Genomic DNA, 21,422 nt, shown 5'->3' on the forward strand with positions numbered 1-21,422 from the left:
TAGTTGAATTTTGCCTGTTTTTAAGGTTTATGTAGGACACTCTTACTATTTTAGTGATCTTTATGTTCTACAATATGATTTTGAGATTTATTCGTGTTGATGTGTAGGGAAGTAGTTGTTTTCACTATGTACATTTGTCCATTATTTGAATGTATTATAATTTGTGAATCTTCAGGTTGCTTTTGACTTTTTACTATTACAAACAATGTATAATTAACATCCTTACACTTGTGTGTTGAGTTTCTCTCAGGCATATACCTAGTAATGAAATGACTGGGATATAGGTAATTAATGTGCATCTTTAGCTTTACTTGATATTGATAAATAGTAATTACATTATCTTTTAAATATACCTATTTTCTGATTTCTAATTTGACCCATGAGTTTAAAGTGTATTTCAAAATTTTCCAAATATATAGAATTTTTGTTACCATTTTTTTTTTGTCTTTTTGCTGTTTATTGGGCCGCTCCTGCAGCATATGGAGGTTTCCAGGCTAGGGGTTGAATCGGAGCTGCAGCTGCCGGCCTATGCCAGAGCCACAGCAATGCTGGATCCAAGCCGTGTCTGCAACCTACACCACAGCTCATGGCAATACCGGATTGTTAACCCACTGAGCAAGGGCAGGGGCCGAACCCGCAACCTCATGGTTCCCAGTCAGATTCGTTAACCACTGTGCCACGAAGGGAACTCCTGTTACCAATTTTTAATTTAATTGCTCTATGGTCAGTTAATAATCTGTATCTTACTAATTCTTTGGTATCTGTTGAGACTTTTGCTTTATAGCCTAATGTGTGGTCATAGTTTATCCAGGTTTCAGGCCATTTTTGTAAATATTGCACATGTATTTGAAAATAATTCATTATCTAATTGTCATTTTCCCATAGATACATTTTTTTGCTTGACATATTTTGAGGCTTTGTTATTGGGTGTATACAGATTTAGAATTGTTTTATGTTTCTGGTAATTTTTTTTTTTTACTATTATATAATGATCCTTTATATCTCTAGTAATGCTTTTTACTCTAAGTCTGTATCTCTCAGCAGTTCTGTAGCTATTACTGGCTTTTTTAATCATTTGTATTGCTGGTATTTTGTTTATACACTTTAAAAATTTCCTCTCATGTGTATGTTTTTAATATGTCTCTTGGAAACTGCAAAAAATAAGGCTTTGTTTATTCAGTCTCAATTTTCTTTTAGTTTTCTGTTCCTTCTTTAAAGAATTTTTTTTATTATAGTCGATGTACAGTGTTCTGTCAGTTTCTGCTGTACAAAGTAACCCAGTCATACACACACACGCACACACATTATTTTTCTCAAGTCATCCCCCATCATGTTCTCTCTGAAGAGACTGGACACAATTCCCTGTTTTATACAGTAGGGCCCCATTGTCCATCCAGTCTAAGTGTAATAGTTTGTGTCTACTAACCTGAAACTCCCAGTCCATAACACTCTCTCCCCACTCCTCTTTGGCAACCACAGGTCTGTTCTCCATGTCTGTGAATCTGTTTCTCTTTTGTAGATAGGTTCATTTGTGCCGTATTTTAGATTCCACACATAAAGTGATATTATATGGTATTTGTCTTTCTCTTTCTTCCTTACTTAGTATGAGAATCTCTAGTTGCATCCATATTGCTGCAAATGACATTAATTCATTCTTTTTATGGCTGAGTAGTATTCCACTGTATATATGTACAACAACCTCTTAATCCATTCATCTGTTGATGGACATTTAGGTTATTTTCATGTCTTGGCTATTGTGAACAGTGCTGTTGTGAACATATGGTGCATGTATCTTTTTGAATTGTAGTTTTGTCTGGATTTATGCCCAGGAGTGGGATTGCAGGATCATATGGTAGCTCTATATTTAGTTTTCTGAGGAACCTTCATAGTGTGCCAATACTGTACCAATTTACATTCCCAACAACAGTGTGGGGAGAGTTCTCTTTTCTCCAGAATTTGTAGACTTATTAATAATGGCCATTCTGACCAGTGCGAGGTGGTACCTCATTGTAGTTTTGATTTGCATTACTCTAATAATTAGTGATGTTGAGCATAATTTTCTTTCTTTCTTTTTTTTTTGTCTTTTTGTTGTTGTTGTTGTTGTTGTTGCTATTTCTTGGGCCGCTCCTGTGGCATATGGAGGTGCCCAGGCTAGGGGTCTAATCGGAGCTGCAGCCACCGGCCTACGCCAGAGCCACAGCAACGCGGGATCCGAGCCGCGTCTGCAACCTACACCACAGCTCACGGCAACGCCGGATCGTTAACCCACTGAGCAAGGGCAGGGACCGAACCCGCAACCTCATGGTTCCTAGTCAGATTCGTTAACCACGACGGGAACTCCAGCATTAATTTTCTTTTTACCTGCTAAGTTTAGTCTCTTTACTTATTACTACTATTGATATATTTATTCTTATTTCTGCCATCTTACTGTGTTTTTCTATTTTCCCTTTTTTCTCTTCTGTTTTTTTTTTTCCTTCTTACCTGTATTGGTTTGCACAACTTTTCTTTATTCCTTTTACCTCTGATTACCCCCCCCCCCAAATTTTAACGTGCATTTGGCTTTGCAAAGTCTTACATTAAAATCAGCATGTCTCCCATTCATCTGAAATCTTTAACTCAGTTACCCTCCGCCAAGCATATGTTTTGACCAATATTTTACTTCCATTTGTTGTAATTTTTATATTAACTTTCATTGTTTTCTAATACCCAAGGTGATTATGAACTCTTAAGCTGGTTTTCTCACTTCTTCTCTTCAGATTTTCAAAAGAAACAACCAGACGATGATTCCACTCCAAGTACAAGTAACAGCCAATCAGATTTGTTTTCTGAAGAGACCACCAGTGACAACAACAATACCTCGATAACCACACCAACTCTTAGTTCCAGCCAGCAACCGCTTCCGACAGAACTGAATGTAACTTCACCAAGTAAAGAGGAGTGTAAGTACCCAGATCCTGTGAACTGGTAGAGAAAGCAGCCTGAGAATCATGAGTTCCTCATGAGGTAATGGCTCATTCCAGAAAAAGGATAGCAGCTCTTTTAATTCAGCATTAAGTGTGGACATCTAGCCCCAAGTAAGCAAGATAGAGAATGTTTTAGTCTTCCACCGAGCTTGAGTTTCTTAAAAGATAGCCTTTTATGTTAACTGTCAAGGCACATGAGGTTTTGAACCAGTCTAGGGCAGTTGTTCCCAGCTCTGGCTATAAATTAGAATCCACTGGGGATTTAAAAAAAAATTTTTAATCTTCACTATCGTTCCCTGAGTCTAATTTAATTGATCTGGAGGGATCAGATCAATGATCTGTTCTTTTTAATTCTTCAGAAAATTCTAATGTGTGGCAAGAATTGAGAACCACTGGTCTGGGGAACTTACCCTGATTTAAGCACCTTGGATTGAAGCCTTACTTCTGCCACTAACTGAGCCTTGAATGTTTCTAGGCAGTTAACCAAGATAACACTGTAAACACTTCATAGAACATTGAATATTTGAAGGGAGGAGTAAATGGTCTCTGTTACTTTTCTGTGAGTCCTCAGTGGTAGGTAGGATATTATGATCATATATATGATATGGAAGTCCACTGTTCACTTAATCTTTATAATGCTATAACCATTTCCTTTAGGATACAACTATAACTGACAGAGTTGGTTGAAAATTATAGTGTTGTTATGACATAGCAGTTTTAACCTTTTAGAAGCTTTACTTCACAGGTTGAAATTTGGTGTTTCAAATTTAGTGAATATCTAGAAACCCTTAGAATGTGATAGGCTAGAATGTTCTATCTACTAACTTTGGAAAAGATTAGTAGAGAACAGATATTTATCTAAACCTAAACCACTGTACTAGATAAAATGAGAATATAAAAGTAAAACAGTCCCTGTAAAGTAAAAAAAGGCCATAGTCCATATTCTCAAAGAATTTACTATTTAGGAGATGAAATTAAATATCATTGGTTTTCAGCCAGGTGTGATTTTGCCTCTCCTGCTCCCTTCAATGCTGTGAACATCCTGCACTGTATCAGACAGCCCTCTACAACAGGGAATTACCCAGCCTGATATGTCCATTACACCAAGGTTTAGAAACCCTGATACATGGTTATGTGTACCCATTTTAATGGTCCTTCTTATGTATTAAAGACATTGACTGTTGAAGGAAGGGTGTTGGTTTACTGGAAAAAGTGGTATTGACAACAGTGTTGCAAAAAAATTATGCTGGAATAACATCGAAGTGAGAGAATTTTTAAAATATTGTAACCTATTGTATAGAGGTCTAGGGGAAGGTGTAGAAATGAAGAGGAGGAAAACGAGAGTAGTAATGATAATGTTAAGGCAATAGGTTTTGCTTTGTTTTAAAAAAAACTATCTGGGCTTATGCACTTATTTAGAAATTGATGAAAGCTATGGCCCTTTTAGAAAAATAACCTACCATCCATTTATACTCAATTTTGAATAAAATTTTTCTAAAGCTCTCTGTGGTTACAAACTCCTAGTCTAAGGGAAAGGCTGGAGCTGGTTAGGATCTCATCTTATGGAATTGCATCTGAAGGATCTGCACATACAGGATCAGGCCACAGGAAAACAGCTTGAGCAGCCCAAATAGGACAGAGACTGAGATAACAGCTGCCTTTTATTGAGTTACTTTATGTGCAAGACATTGTCTATATGTTTCTCTTTTATTCCTCATGACAACTCATTGAGGTGTAAATACTGTCATTATCAGGCACAAGGAGATCAGGTAATTTGCCTCTGGTAGCAAACTAATAGATATCAGAACCAGGACTCAAATTCAGGCATCTGGCTTCAGAATCCATGCTTTTAATCACTTAATTCCCAGTGTGAAATATAACTGCCACAGAGAACAGAAAAAATTCATGTTGGCAAGGTTAGCACTTTCTTTCTCTGTTATTAAGGTATGTGGAGACTCAAATTATTGAGTTAGGCTGATTGTCAGGTGCACTTTAAGGACATAAAGCGGGGAGGTCATGCATCATGACAAAATTCCATCTTCATAACCCTTTTCTCCTCCTGGCCTGGGCTTTGATCTGTCCTGAGCTCTGGAGCCCCTGGAACACAACACTTCTGTGTTTCCATAACTTGCCATTCCAGGCTGCTGTAGACTGCTGAGTTTTTTCTTTTGTTATGTAAATAAATACTTTCAGTCTGATTAAGGATGTGTCCTTCTACTAGTTTCAGATCTATTCTTTCTTTCTGGTGACATCACTACCTTCAACCATTATTTGTTTAACTCTTGAGGTGAAACTCTTAGAAGCTAATCTCACTTCCTGATTCTTATGGGACTCATTATTGTAAACCATTCTAAAATCTAATCTAATCTAATCTGAGCTATAGTGATGACATAAGTGTTCAACCTGGGCACTTTGAGTTGGAGCTCAGGAGAGAGAAGTCAGGGTTGTCTTCATCCTTGTACAGATGATGGGCAAAACCCTTAGGGGTTAAGTGAGATTGTCAAGGGTAGGAACAAAGAAAAGCAGTGAGCCTGGAACCTTGAGAAAAACCAAAACAGAGGAGGCAACTGAAGAGGACAGAGAAGAGGCAAGAATGTTAGTGGGCAAGATCACAAAAGTCAAGGAACAAATTTCAACTTACATTATGGACTTTATTAATAATGAAAATGTTCACTCATATATGAAGTGTTTGGCTATATTCTAAGCACTCTTCTAAGCTCATTACATGTACTAACGTTTAATTTTCACAATACCCCAGAAGGTGGGTGCTTTTATTAGCCCCATTTTTATAGATGAGGAAGTTGAAGCATGGAATGGTTCCGTAACTTCTGCCCAGGGTTCAGCCCTCCTGCTTCAGTGTAGCTCATGTTCCAGCCCACCAGTTTGGCCCCAGAGCCTGTGCTTTCAACCACTATAGCGTATTGCCTCAACACTCTGAAAGTGCTGCAGAAAACCAAACCGACGAGATATTTGGATTTGGTGCTCATATGATTTATTACTGAAATAAACTGTTTAATAAACTATTTCAGTGGTTTGTATATTCACTTAGCAGTCTTAGCTCAATAGCACTAGGTTAAATGCTGGATACAGAATTGAATAAAATTGGATCTCTATCGTTTTCAATACATGTGTCTCTCCTTGAGATTTTGGCTTGTTCTTCAAAATAGGTGCATAAGAATTTTAAGGTGAAAGGGAGGCACTAGGAAGAACAGTGGCCAATAAGCATGTCATTTGCAAAGGCTTTCTTAGGTGGGTTTTGCTACCTCAGCTAGATTGAAAACTGTGCTAGAGTGAGATGTGTGCCTGGTCGGTGGGTGGGGCATTAAAGCCAATAAGTTAGGTGTATTGTAAGTCAACAGGAGATAAAGTGATTGCCAGGTATCAATTGAAGACCCAGGTGAGATTAGTTAGGCTGGTCCGTTGACACCTTGCAGATTTCTTCCACCATGACCTAAGAGAAGAAAGGTAGAGGAAGAGCCAGTAAGGGATTGCTTATATTAATCTTACAGCATCTTTAAGAGACCAGAATTTCATCTTTGGCTCCTTCTTAGCTTCCCTTAGAGAGTTATAGAGAAGTAGGGTGTGGAAATTGCTGGGAAATGGGTTTGGGATTCCAAATTCAAGTGTTACATAATGTGTAAACTAGATAGTAGTTGTGGATCCATTATTGGGTGGAACCAGCAGTACTGTGTCTTCTTTGGGCTTGTGGAAGGTTTTACTCTTTTCCTAATAATCAAGAGAATGAATGTCGCTTACATCTGCTTTCTACTTTTTGCTGTTAAATTCACATAAAAATAGAAGGGTGGAGAGAGTCTGGGTGCATTAATGCTATTTTGAAAAACTGCAATTAGAGTAAGAACTATTAACGAGAGTATGTAAAGCAGAAAATAGGACAAAATTTTATCTGAAAGAATTTCTTAAAATACCTTGACTGAAGGTCAAATAAAGCAGATACCTAAAAGCTTCAAGTGGTATTTTTTTGTTTGAACATACACGTGTCTCTTCTTATCCCATCTTATGTGTGTCTGCAAAAGAGTCTGTGGAACTTTAGCTGTAAGAACCGCTTTCAAGAGTAAACAACATTCTAGTAGTGACCAATGGACTTGTCGTAACATGTAAATGCTATAAATATGGTCATAGCTATCATCAGAGTACTTATTAAGTAGCACTGTTCTACATGCTTAGCTGTATTAACCTGCTTCACAAACTTCATAATACCCTGTAAAGTGGGTACTGTTACCATATCTGTTTCACAGATGTGGAAATGGGGGCACAGGATGACTCTATCTTGCAGATCACAGAGCAGTCTGGCTTTCCAGTATCAATCTATAGCTGCCGTCTCTGCAGTGATTTATAGTGTAAAGGATGTTGCATGCAAATAAAGTCAGAGGAAAGAGTGTTGTGCGAACACTTAAAAAGAACAAAATAACACACATTTCTTAATGCTTTTGCTGCTACCTGTTTATTCTCCCAATTTCCAGGTTTTTCATAGAGGGGGTGAGGTGTGATTTATACTTTGTTTCTTGAGCCAACTCTTGAAGAAAGAAAGCACAGTGTCAGGTTGTGGATAGAATACCAGACCTTGTTTGTTGTTTTGTTGTGATTTTCAGATGGGCAGATGACTGGTCACCTTTACTCAGAGTCTTAATCAGATTGGACATTAAAATAATTTTTTAAAAATACTCTTTTCTCTATGTCTTCTATAAATCAGTTTTCTTATTGTGATCTTAAGGGCCTGGGCATTCCTTCTTATGACTTGTTTGGGAGCCTTAGGATGTGCATGCCTACTTAGGTTTTGTGTTTTTTGTTGTTGTTGTTTTTTGTTTTTGTTTTTTTTTTTTTTGGATTTTTAGCCAGTCCCACTACATATTGGAATGAAGTTGAGGTGTTGGCGGAGAGTTGGCTGGTCTGCTTCTTTCTAGGCAGGAGAGGAAAGGATCCAATGCCCACTACTAGGAAAGAGTAATGCAAGAAGTGAGCTTGTTTGCAAATACTGTGACATTTTAATATAGCAGTCAGAGAGGGCCCACCTCATACAGAACACTCTTCTGTGCTCAGTAGAGGCACATACAAAGAATTAAACAGCAACCAAAACTTATATAAAACAGTACAAGAGAAATTGGCAAAACATAACCCATGGGCCAAATTGGTCCATCACCTGTTTTTGTATGGCCCATGAGCTAAGAATGATTTTAAATGAAGAAAATCAGAAGAACAGTAATTTTACAACATGTGAAAATTATTTGAAATTCAAATTCCAGTGTTCATAAGTCAATTTCTATTGAACACAGCCATTCTCATTTATCTGTTGCCTGTGACTGCTTCTGCATGATAACAGCAGAATTGGGCAGTTGCTACAGAGACCCAGTGGTCCTTTTCAGAGAAAATTTGTCAAGCCCAATTTTACAAAACACTTTGACAAACATTGTTTTTCTGGGCTCATCCTGACAATGTGCAACACAGGTGGGGCAGATAGGCGCCGCCTTATTTTGCAGATGATGAATAGGTTTGCATGGTGACCTGCTTTGAATCACATGACAGAGCTACAACTCAGTTCTAGGCAATATTTTATCTGTAATGCTCAATCTTTTTCCTGTTCTTCACTACATCTACCTAAGAGATGCTTTTGTTGTAGCCAAAATAAAATATACAGAAAAAGTGAGAACATTACTAACTAGAATGTTAGTGAAGACTTTCAATGAATAAAAAGCTTCATTGCCAAGTGCTGGCTGGATTTTCCTTAATATGACAGTGATTCCCAAAATAGAAATTTGAGAGCAATTTGGTTAAATTAATTTGGTTGAACAAAGAGATTTCCATTGTTTCCTTGGAAACTGGTTCCTGGGGATATCCTAACTTCCTCAGGCATTTAAAAAATAAAACGGTGGTGTATTTTAACACATTTCCTCGCTTAAATGTCCTTGGGTCTTTGAACATGCATTGGGCCTCATTGGCTACCCATTGCTGCTTCATCCCTGTCTGACAGATCTGTCCCTTGAAGAATTAATATCACTGCCACCAAGTGGCTGAACTTTGTTTTTACCAATTAAATTCATAATAATCTCTATCTCTAAATGAAACTAGTTTCCCTTTTCAGACTGTGCCTACTTGAAGACCAAATATTGGGCAAAACAGGCTGACTTATTCTAGTAGAACATTTAGAAAATATTACCAATTAAAAAATACTTTATGACTTCCTGCTGGGCTGGTTTTAAGTGAAATATGGTGAGGAGATTTATTTACAGTTCTCTCTGTATGTGTCTTTCTCTTCCTTTTTCTCTAATGAAGCTTGGAGCATCAGGCCGTTTATCAGAGATAATTATACAACAGATGGAGCTTTTCTGATGTATAATAGTCTCAAAGTGGAAGATTCTTTCCATAATGAAGAATGCCGAAACTTTAAATGTCTCTTTTGATTTTAATTTAAAGGGTTTTTTTTCCCCAGTGCATTTATTTATTTTGAAGCTGGTTCTGTAAAGCATGCTGTTTTATTAGGGCTGTGTTCTAAAAAGATTGATACTTTGCAGTACAGTATGATAATGTACAGTTGTATGCTATATTGTATTGATTCACCAGGAATCAATGAATAGGATCATTAAATGCATCCTTATCAAAATGGAGAAGAGCTTGAGCAGTTTAGCAGTGTTTTCTTATGGAAATTATTTCTATTCCACAATGTTTAAGCACTTGTTCAGGCACTTAAGGTGTCTTCTGATCTTTTTTTTTTTTCTTTTTTCTTTTTTTGGTCAAAATAGAGTTAAAATTAAAAGCAAAAACCATGATTTTTTTATATTATTCTTTGCTGGCTTTTTTTCTTCTTAAGTTTTAATTCTCTTTTAAGTATACGAGTAAAGCAAAGACATACAGGTTTGAATAGAGGTGAAAATACTCATTTAATGTCTCTACCCCACCCCCTACCAAATTCCAGCTCTTTGCTAAGATAACCACTATTTATTCATTTTGGATTATATATATTCTTTATCTATACAGTTATATACATGTTTACATAAATATACAAATGAGAGCACACTGTACCTACTGTTGTGTAACTTGCTTTTTTATTTAACAATATATTTTAGAGATCTTTCTAGGTCAGCACATAGAGGTCAGCCTAATTCTTTTTAAACTGCTGTGTATTATTTTCTCTTTTCTTTTGAAGCTATTTCTGATATTTCACTACTGTAAACACGTAATTAAACATTTTTATATATAAATAATGGTACATACATGGTTTTTTTATGATAAATACATGGAAGAGGAACTAACAAGTCAGAATATATTTAAAATTTTGATGTGCACTGCCAAATTAATTTCCAAAATGACATTACTACTGTACTCTTCTGTATCTCTTTATTTGAGTGATCTTTTTTCCCCCCATACTTTTACCAGTGTTAAATGTTCTTTTTGTTGGGGTGGGGGGAGCACCAGGCAAAATAAAAGCTCCTTCTAACATGCATTTTCCTGACATCTCAAGATAGTGAGATAGTGAGCACAGTTACATATGTTTATTAGCTATTTATGTCTCCAGTGATTTGCCTATTTGTATTCTTTGCTTATTTGTTTTTTTATTAGCATCTTTTTCTTACTGATTTGTAGGAGCTCCTTACATATTCTGGATAATAAATCTTTGTTACATATCTTGCAGATACTTTCTCCTGGTTTGTCACTTTTAATTTTGATTTGGGTGCCTTACTTACATTCCATTAGAACATTTACAAACTATAAAATTCAAAAGACTTGGTCTTTTGACTTCTAGGTTTGTATTTCAGAGTGCTTTCTCCCTCACAGGGTTATAAAAATATTTTTCTATAAGTTTTATAGTTTATATTCAGCTTTTGACTCCATCTGGAATTTATTTCAAATGTGAAATGAGGTATAGGGGTTTACTTTTATTATCTTTCCAGATGGGTAACCAGTTATCACAAACCTGGTTTAAAATTCCATTATTATTATTATATAAACATAAATCTGTTTTTAGACTCTTATTTTGTCCCATTGGTCTAATTATATATTCCTGAGACTGGAAGGTAACTTTGTGCTGTGTATTGATATCTGATAGAGCTAGTTCCCCCTTAGATTACCTTTTTCTAAATTTTGTTGGCTGTTTTTTTAGTATTTTCTTTTCTTGGTAAATCTCATCGAATTCTATTAAAAATTACAGCGTGATTGTAGATTGGGATTACATTGAATATATAGCTTTATATTTTCCATTACTAACTCTGATCCTACTTCTCATTTCTTTTTTTTTTTTTTTTTGTCTTTTTGCCATTTCTAGGGACGCTCCTTCGGCATATGGAGGTTCCTAGGCTAGGGGTCAAATTGGAGCTGTAGCTGCCGGCCTATGCCAGAGCCACAGCAATGCGGGATCAGAGCCGCATCTTCAACCTACACCACAGCTCATGGCAACACCGGATCCTTAACCCACTGAGCAAGGCCAGGGATCAGACCCGCAACCTCATGGTTCCTAGTCGGATTCGTTAACCCCTGAGCCACAGTGGGAACTCCCAACTTCTCATTTCTAATACCTGTGAAATATATTAGTATTTTACACATAAATATAGTATTTTCTATAGGTTTATTATCAATATTATTTACTAAGAGACTTTACTTATAGTTTGCTTTTTTTTTTTTTTTTTTTGCCACACCCTCAGCATATGGAAGTTCCTGGGCCAGGGATTGAATCAGAGCTATAGCTGTGGCCTACGCCACAGCTGAGGCAATGCTGGATCCTTAACCTGCTGTGACACCATGGGAACTCCCTAAGTTTTTTTTAATCAGAGGAATGTTGAATTTTATAAAATGTTTTCAGCTTCTATTGAAATGATCATATAGATTTCTCCTTTAATATGTACTCTCTTAATTTAGTAGACTTCCAATGTTAAACTGTCTTTGCATTCCTTGAATAAACTTTATTCTTTCAGTATGATTTGATTTCAAATTTGTACCTTTTAAATAAGTGAGTTAACTATGTATGTGTATATTTATAGTGGTGGCATGATATTCCTGTCTAGCGTAGATATCAGCTTTCTATTAATTTCACAGAAAGATTTTCATCTTGCCTTGTGCCCCAACACAACTTTTTGTTCTGCCATTATGTATATATTCTTTGAAAGTGTGAAGAATGTACAAAACTGATTGGTCTGATATTTGATATTGAACTGTTTATATTTTCTGCCTCGTTTAAAGTGAATTTTGGCATTTTGTATTATTATAAAAGCATCTGTTTCATTTGTATTTCTAAATTTATTGGAATAAAGTTAAATATAATGCTTTTATTGTAAAAATTTCTTCTATTGAAGGTGCTTTTTACAGTATTTTTCTACCAAGTACACAAACTAAATTTTATTCTTAACAACTCTGATGTTTATATTTCCTAATTTGTCTTTGTTTATGGTCTTCTGATGTTAGCTCAGTGGAAAAATATTAAAGCTCTAGGGGAAATTGTTACTGCCACCATTGTGCTTTCATAGGATTACAATCATAATCTTTAGACTGTTCTTCTGATTTTGTCCTAGTCCATTAAACTTGTCAGATGAAGAAACTTGTCTCCCATTGGTATAATGTTAAACAAAAATGGAAATCATCTCATTTACCCCTCACGACCTATTTGATCAACCAGATTCTTAATTTTATAGAAGACCTCCTTCCCCCATGTAATCTGGACCTCCTTGTATTTAATCTGCCTGTATTTCCTAGCACGAATGCCCAGCTCTGAACTAAACCAGATCCTTATTGTCCCCAGAAGAAACCATGGCAACTCACATCACCATGTTTATTCATGCTCTCGGAAGCTCTCCTCAGAACCCTTTCATCCACGCTTGCTTCCTCCCTGAACCTAATCGCATATTGTCTTGGTCACTACCCTGACTTGAGAATGTCATCCCCTCTGTAGTGATTGGAAGTTAACCCCCAAATTAGCAGTATTTTCCTTTTATTCTGCTTTGCTCTGTCCCAAAGCACCTAGCAAGACCATATTCAGTAAATGCTTACTGATTTAAATGTCTAGAAAAATTTACTAGTGTTTTTGTGTTTTGTTTTTGTTTTTTACTGTTGAGACCCTATTAATGTGTTTTGATACATTAATGAGAGGCCTCTCATTGCCTGAACCTCATTTTGAGCAGGTGCTTAATATTCTTTCATTATTTTTTCTGTGCCATTCAGTTTCCCTAACAGGTTTTGAAATTTGGTTGTCGGAGTTCCCATTGTGGCTCAGTGGTTAACAAATCTGACTAGGAACCATGAGGTTGTGGGTTTCGATCCCTGGCCTTGTTCAGTGGGTTAAGGATCTGTTGTTGCCGAGAGCTGTGGTGTAGGTCACCGATGCGGCTTGGATCTAGCGTTGCTGTGGCTCTGGAGTAGGCTGGCCATGAGTGTGACCCTAGAAAAGACAAAAAAAGAAAAAGAAATTTGGTTGTCTTGTGATGACAATTCATCTCTTTTATCAGAGCTTTTAGAATAATGAGAAACTTTCGTTGTTGTTTTAACTGTGCAAACAGCCACCTGCCTGTAGTGAAATATCAGTTTTTGCTCGTGGGTATACTTTTATCACCTGAACATCCCCCTTCAGGATTCTCTTTTGCAACAGAGAAGACTACCAAACTTTAAACACCTATTTTCGAAGATCCCTAAAGAAGTCTGCAAATCTGAAATGTTAGTTTCCTATAAAGATTTCCTCAGGCACTTATGAGATTATATGATTATTGATATTCCTCCTAGGTTCGGAAGCAGCAGCATCACTGCCCCCTCTTTGCAAATGCAGATTTTTTTATGTTCTTATTAAATGAAATGCTTTATACTTCGCTATGAAAATAAAGGTCACAGTGAACAACCACACTTTACATAGTTTTTAGCCTTTTGCAGTTGTCATACTGTTTTTATTTTGTATAGATGCAGGTAATAAGTGACACTGTACTGATTTTAAACTAAATCTAAGCTTTATTATGACAGAAGTGTTTGGCTGAAAAAAAATCATAATAGGGGCATCTATCTATTTGGGTGTGTTAGAAGTTGTTATTTTAAACTTAGTGCTGATGTATTTTAATGGTGTTTGTGAACTTCTCTGCAAATTCAGAGCTACCCTTGCCAAAAAATGACTACCTATCACTGCACTTTGTGTTAATATATTCTGTTGCCTTATAAACCATTTCACTTTTTGATCTATCAAATATGTGTTTAGATTTAATAAACAAGAGGATGTCATGTTGGTGAGGAATTTTTAAAATTCCAAAGTGTCAATTTTTCTTCTTTACATAATTCAAATTGTGGCATTTTCAACTATTATTTGCCAAGAAAGATCTTATTAGTAAGATCTGCTAGTGTTCACTTCTGTAAAACAAGGAGGTTTAACTAAGTTTCCTTTCAATCATTGCCACTTTGAGCATGTTGCCAACTGTGATACAGCTCCTTATAGGAGAGGCTCAGCAAAGGGTCAGGAACGAAGGGCACCTATGCTCAAAATTTGGCCTAAATAAACCCGTTTTTCTATTTTTCTCTGGAGCCTCTTAAGAACATGCACAAGTCACTTTCCTTTCTGAGGAAGGCACTGCAGTCTTTCAGTTACTGACACAAAACAAGATTTAAGCAAACACTCTTGGTAGCTAAACTGTGTCAAAAAATAAAAGCTCTTCTAATGCTGAGTCGTTTCTTCATTAATGTTGTTATGAGATTCATGCTTGTGTTGATGGTGAAATGCAAATATAGAAATTTGAGTTAAGCCTGCAAATAGTCAAACTGAAGTCTAAATTGGAGAAGTGACAGCTCCTGATTTCATATCCATATTAAATATGCTTTGTCACAGAGAGAAACAAAAGTGACTGAAAATAGAACTGACTTCATTCGCCAGGTGATATTTGGACCTCTCAAAAAAGGATTCTTTCTAGATTTGAACCTCAAGATGGTAGCATCTTAGAATTTCAGGGTTATTTGCTTTTGGAATATTGGTGGTGTTTGCCAGCATATTAATATACAGCTCTGTTTTGGTTATAAGGGTTCTAGTGAGAGGTTGCATCTGAAAAACTGAAATCAAACAAATTTAACTGCTCGCTCAGAATTCTTTGAGTTCCAGGAAACATGTTTTTACTCTTCCTACCTAAGTAGCATAAATAAAATGTCCTGGGTTGAAATGATAACTGTAGAGTTTATTCCACTCTCAGTTTTGTTGAGAATGGGCAAACCTTTTACTACTATTTATACTAGTGCATTGATTGATCTCTGCAAAACTGGAATAAATTAGTTGGCATGTGAATAAAGTCCAGAGAGATTGGAAATTATAACCTGTTTTGTGCTATACCCGTGGTTCTCAAAGTGTAGCCTAAGAACCCCTAGAGGTCCCTAGGACCCATTCAGGAGGTTCCACAAGGTCCTTCCTTTTCTAATTATATGCCTGTGTGAGGGTGTTTTTTCCTTCATATGCTTCATATAAGCAATATGTTCTAACAGATTGGATATAGATATGAAAATCCAGGTTTCTTCCATTAAGTCAGGCTGCTGTTCATTTTTTTTTTTTAAAGTTATAGTTGGAGTTCCAGTCGTGGCACAGTGGAAACAAATCTGACTGGGAACCGTGAGGTTGAGGGTTCAATCCCTGGCCTCACTCAGTGGGTTAAGGATCTGGTGTTGCTGTGAGCTGTGGTGTAGGTCACAGACACGGCTTGGATTCTGCATTGCTGTGGCTGTAGTGTAGGCTGGCAGCTGAGCTCTGATTAGACCCCTGGCCTGCGAACCTCCATGGTCCTAAAAAGACAAAAGACCAAAAAAAACCTTTTTTTTAAAGTTATAGTTATTTTTCACAAAACTGTATTTTTATGTTGACTTGTAATTATTTTCGTGATTTTTTAAATGAAGATTAATTTTTTTTCCAGTTTTAATTTCAGGTAAGATATATCAATAGATACAACCCACATAAACAAAAGCTCTTTCATGTCCTTAATAATTTTTAAGTGTAAAAAAGTTCTGAAGACCAAAATGTTTTGAGAACTGCTGTGCTAGATTAACATGTAACATGTCGTGAAAATCATACTGTCTATTAATACTTTCATTTGCCTTCTGAACAGCCATGTATGTTCAATAATTGATTCTGGTCTGGATTGTTGTCATTATATTTTGAACACCTAGTGTGCTAGAGTACCAAGATGAGTAAGACTTTGCCACTAACCCTAAAGCTCATGCCATTAAAGTTGTTGCTGGGTCAGGAGAGAGTGTTTCTTCCAAAATGCATCCCTTGGCCCCAGTAGGGCTGTCCAGTAGAAGAGAGTCAGTGCTGGGCACATGGAAAGCAGTCCTGGTTTCATTTTGCTTATAGTTTGTTCCCTGGGGAAAGTGGTATGGGAGAATTTTAAATTTTATTTCTGTTGAGCAAATAGGCTAATAAGCACACACATATACACACTAATATCTGCAGAGCTGCCCAGCTATAATTATTTAGGGGAGAAGGGATGGAATACTTACGAAATTTTGTTGAGAGGCCCTTAATGAACAAAACAGAGAGGTACCAGAAGCAGCTTCTTACTCACTTTGGAAATCCTCATGAATACCTTATTTAGATCTAAATGGTTTAGGAGATCAGGCAATGAGTTAGGATTCGAACTTCAGAAAGATTAACACTTAGATTCTGCAGCAAGCTTCATAAATGGTTTAATTTGGAAGTTTCATTTGGAGAAATGGGAAGGCTGGTATCTGGGCTGAAGATTTTCTGTAAACTTAGATCCCCTTTCATTATAACTTTATGTATCCTTGTTTTTAATCGATGGTGCTTTTCAAACTCAATTATGCAGACAGATTAGATGTGTCCTTTCTGATTAAAAGAGTTCATGAATTGCAGGTTTAGGGTAAAGTTGGAGGATAGGGTTTTCTTTTCTGAAGAGATGGCTTGTTTCTGGTACATTCTGGTCTGTCCCTAATACTCATTTATTACCATTTACTATTTTATTCTCCTGGTGTGTGTTGAAGGTTTTTAAAGAAGGAATGTTCTACTGCTAAAGAAATGTAGATTCTTTGAATATTTTTTAAAAGATAGTTTTGCATTCTTGATTTGGCCACACCAGAAGACAGTGTAGAGTTTATTTCATTTCACTATCTCCATTGCATAGATTTTTTTTTCTTTTTTTTGTCTTTTTGCTTTTTTCTAGGGCTGCTCCCGTGGCATATGGAGGTTCCCAGGCTAGGGGTCTAATCAAAGCTGTACCTGCCGACCTACACTACAGCCACAGCAACGTGGGATCCGAGCCGCATCTGTGACCTACACCACAGCTCACGGCAACGCTAGGTCCTTAACCCACTGAGCAGGGATCGAGCCCTCAACCTCATGGTTCCTAGTCCGGATTCGTTAACCACTGCGCCACGATGGGAACTCCTGCATAGGTTTTTTTTAAAGATGCCTCAGCAGAAAGCACTTTCTAAGGTATTATGACTCTCTAGAGTGGAGGGAAAATTGTAGCTCTTAAATCTCTGATCCAAAGTCACCTTTTGAACAGCAAGCCTGGAAAAGTGAAATGTTGCAAAGATAAACAATGTACACATTATGATAGAGTGGAATTGACAAGCTGGTTAAAAAAGGATGATGCATTTCTAATTAGCCCACAGTGCCTTTAGTTGGAAATTAATTAGGTACTGTTATGTAAATGTCATGTTAATTAAGCAAGAATATTGAAGTGTTATAAATCTACAAAAAGAATGGCTATTTTTGTGTATTAATGTTTTACAGTTACCATGAAAGAGCTGGTAGTAGAATATTTGTTTGATTATTGAGCTTCTGGCAATTTTTAGCTGACTGACTCCTTGACAGTCCATTTTTCCTAATTGATGTGGCTTAGCACTTGGTGTAATTGCAGCCAATGAGGGCTAGTGGTACCAGGAGCCAAAAATAACCACTCATCATAGCTCTTTTAACAAAACTTTTCTGAGTAGAATGTTGGTCTCTATTTTCAAGGTTAAGGAGAAATGCTATTTTTCTGTATTTATTCAGGCTTAGTTTTTGAGTGCCTAAGATGATTGCCAGCATAAATGCAGCTGCCCTCCACACCTGTGTTCTCTTCTTTCTCCAGAGTCGTCGTCTTCAACCAGTCAGTTGGATTGACTACTACATTGCTAGCTCAGTGTTTTTTGACATGCTCAATAACTCTATAGAAGGCTGAAAAAGAGAATTTAAGGTTTCTGCCACTTTGGCTTGAAATGTGAATGTTGACAGTTGATAGGATTTTATTCAGTCCTTCTGGTTTTGCAGGTTACAGTGAAGTTAGTATGCAGATTTGACCTCTGTCTTCAACTTTACAGGGCTAAAATCAGTACTGATTCTCCTAAAAAAATCCACTACCTTATGGCAGAAGCTATAAAGATTTCTAGTTGTTGAGAATACAGCTGAAGAATTTCATTTCATGGCTCTCATGTGGAATTGCAAATGTGATCCATAGTGCTGCATTATGTATGACACCTTTAATATAAGAATAGAAACATCCCTAGAAGACAAGATAGAGCATTCAGACTTACAGTCACAAACCACAAGCTACCGCAGACATTATTTACTTGCAGATTTCAGACTCTGAATTGTTGAAACTTAAGAAAAAGTCCTGAATGTCATATCCAATGAAAGAAATGATAGTTACCAAAAATCTTCAGATAATGAAGAACCTTGAAAAAATTCACATATTCAAGTTTGCTTTAGCAAAAGAAAGCAAAAGGCACTCATAGTGATTGGGTGAAAGTTCAGGTTGGCTAATCTTGAAATCATCTGGTTCGGAATTCCCAGAGAGTTGACATATTAAGTAAGGAAACTTACTTAGGATTTTATTTTTAATATTTAACAACCTCAAACTTACTGTTCCAAACTCACAGTTGCTGCTAATATAGGATAATGGGTAATGGTATCAATCATTCTATGCTTAGAAATGCATATATTTTCCCAACCTTGATCTCTCATTCTCACACACACACACACACACACACACACACACACCCATCACTATATTCACTGGTAGAACCTGAACACAGGCATAAAGAAGCTTCTTTATCTTTCTCTGTCCACCCTGCTGCTTGGAAAGAAGAAGAAGAGAGGCCAAAAATAGGAGAGTTTACATATGCCAGCCCCTTTCTCAGGCATTAGCCAACTCCATTCCTTGATGGAACAGATGCCCTGACTTTGAACCTTACCATAAGCTCTCAAAATTACTTTGTTTGCTATACCCACGTGAGGCTTGTATTGCATTTTTATTGTTGTGGACAAAAATCTGAAAAGGTTCCCCTTGAGTGGCCTTTAATTTCTTGCATTCATTTTAATAGAGTTGATTTTCAATTAATTGTGTAAGGGTAGATATTGTAATCTCCTATGGCTACTCCTTTTATTTGAGAGTGTAGGAATTTTATATGACAGCACAATTAGTGTAGAATATATGTGCAGTGCTCATGCACATCTGTTCTGGATTTTAAAGAGTTTCATAGGTTATAGTCTGCCAGACCAAACTTAATTCCAAGCTCTCTGTTTATAATATTGTCCAATTATCAAGGCTGGGATATATTATCACTGCCAGTTACTTCTGCTGTCAATTTGTTTTGGCTCAACTATGGTTCTATTTGTATTTTACTGTAATGTAGTGAATACATTGGATTGGGTTGTTAGTTTAACAAGCTCTCTGGAGAGTACTTTCATGGTGATGCATGTTGAGATATGCTAGGTAGCCTTAAAGTTATTTGCGTATTTGCCAAAACCTACAGAAATTCATTCACTAGGAATTTTTAGAAGGATAAACTTTCAACCTACAGATGAGGTAAAGATTGCATTTGTAAACATGAGAGTGTTAATTCATGAGTCCCAGCCAAATTTCTTCAGGGTTTTTGATTTAACCAATTTCTCTCTTCTATTATAATTTTACTGGATGAATTATTTTTATGTCCTTTTAAAGGAGTATTCTGGTAGCTAAGCTGTTATTGACTCTCCTGTTTTGTGTGGCTTATAATGTTGTGTGAACTCAGTGATCTTGGCCATATATAGAGCTGGGAGTTAAAAGTATTATCAGGGATTGGAACTAACTGGAGGGTTAATATTTACAGCATGCTCAGGTAATTTAAGAATGTTCACTAATCTCTTTCTTTGCCTACCCCAACCTACTGTATCAGAATTTTCAGAGGTAGGATCTGGGAATCTGTATTTTTTAAAATGTTCTCTTGAACTTTCTGGATTCCAGCAATGTTCTAGTATTTTTATCTGATGGTTGTTACACAAGTGTGTATATGTTAAAAACTTCAGGGTATATACTTAAGATTTTGCACTTCTTTCTAGTATTCCATTCTCTGTATGTTAAACCTCAATAAAAAGGGTTTCGAAAAATGTACATTACTTTTCTGATTCAGTCAAGTGGCTTGTTCTGGTCACTTAATGAACACTGTTAAGTGCCCTTTGTCCATACAGTCATGACCCAAGAGTAGGTGACAAAGTGGGTCTTGACTCTTGGATGTATGAAACCTGGAGGGAGAAAAAGTGAAGGTACATAGTGTAGAACTTTATCATTTATTTGATTTTTTTTTTTTTGGTCTTTTGTTTTTTTAGGGCTGCACTCACGGCATATGGAGGTTCCCAAGCCAGAGGTCTAATTGGAGCTGTAGCCACTGGCCTATGCCACAGCCACAGCAACACAGGATCACAGCAACACCAGATCTTTAACCCACTGAGTGAGGCCAGGGATCGAACCTGCGTCCTCATTGATACCAGCTGGGTTCATTAACTACTGAGCTATGATGGGAACTCCTGATCTTCATTATTTATGAATTCTTTTTGTACAATTGAATTAATTAATACTGTAGCTTATGGGCAATTCTACTATCTCCAATTTTGTGAAACTGTCACTTACCCAGGATTACTCAGTAAGTAGAGAGTAGTTGCAGGATTTAACTACTTATGTTTCCCAAATAAAAATGTTTCATTGAACAATAACGAAAACCAAAAAAAAAAAACCTCTCCCCCTGGAAGCAGAAGCTATAGCATTTTATAGAGCTATAGTAGGTAATGCCTGGAGGGTTTTGAGGTTGTAGGGTCTGTATTAGTTCTTGATTTTTTCCTCCATGTTGCTTATTTGCATGTGCATTTGGACCTCTGGAATTTTAGTATGTTAAGCTTTCTCTGGTGAATGTGACACTTGTAGAAAATTTTTGAATTGAAATGCCTTGCTCTTTTGGTCTTTCTTTTTTTTTATTCTTGCCTCATTTTCAGATTCTTGAGAATTATTTCCAGGTGATGCTGGCCAATGATAAATATCTTTTCTCCTGATTACATTTAAGTGTTTATTACCTGTTCCATATTCTTTGTACTTGATCATTTTGCATCTAGCTCTTTATTGCCATCATGTATTGTTCTTTGTTTAAACACACAAAATTTGTCTTTCTAACAAGATTATAAGCTACTTGAGCCAAGGGCCTAACCTGTGGTGGCACATAGTAGATATTTGCTAAGGCCCTTTGACATTGACCACACAA

The 21,422-nt window shown here is 36.6% G+C and overlaps 1 protein-coding gene across 1 annotated transcript in view; it reads left to right on the forward strand.

Moving 5' to 3' along the window:
- The window catches only part of ZFAND3 (zinc finger AN1-type containing 3), a 338,241-nt gene that overhangs the window by 253,525 nt on the left and 63,294 nt on the right, over positions 1-21,422 (forward strand). Inside the window, exon 4 of the mRNA XM_047794803.1 lies at positions 2,757-2,939. Coding sequence (XP_047650759.1) covers positions 2,757-2,939 — 183 coding nt within the window. The remainder of the gene's footprint in view (positions 1-2,756; positions 2,940-21,422) is intronic.

Source organism: Phacochoerus africanus, chromosome 9, assembly GCF_016906955.1.
Source record: "Phacochoerus africanus isolate WHEZ1 chromosome 9, ROS_Pafr_v1, whole genome shotgun sequence".
NCBI lineage: Eukaryota > Metazoa > Chordata > Mammalia > Artiodactyla > Suidae > Phacochoerus > Phacochoerus africanus.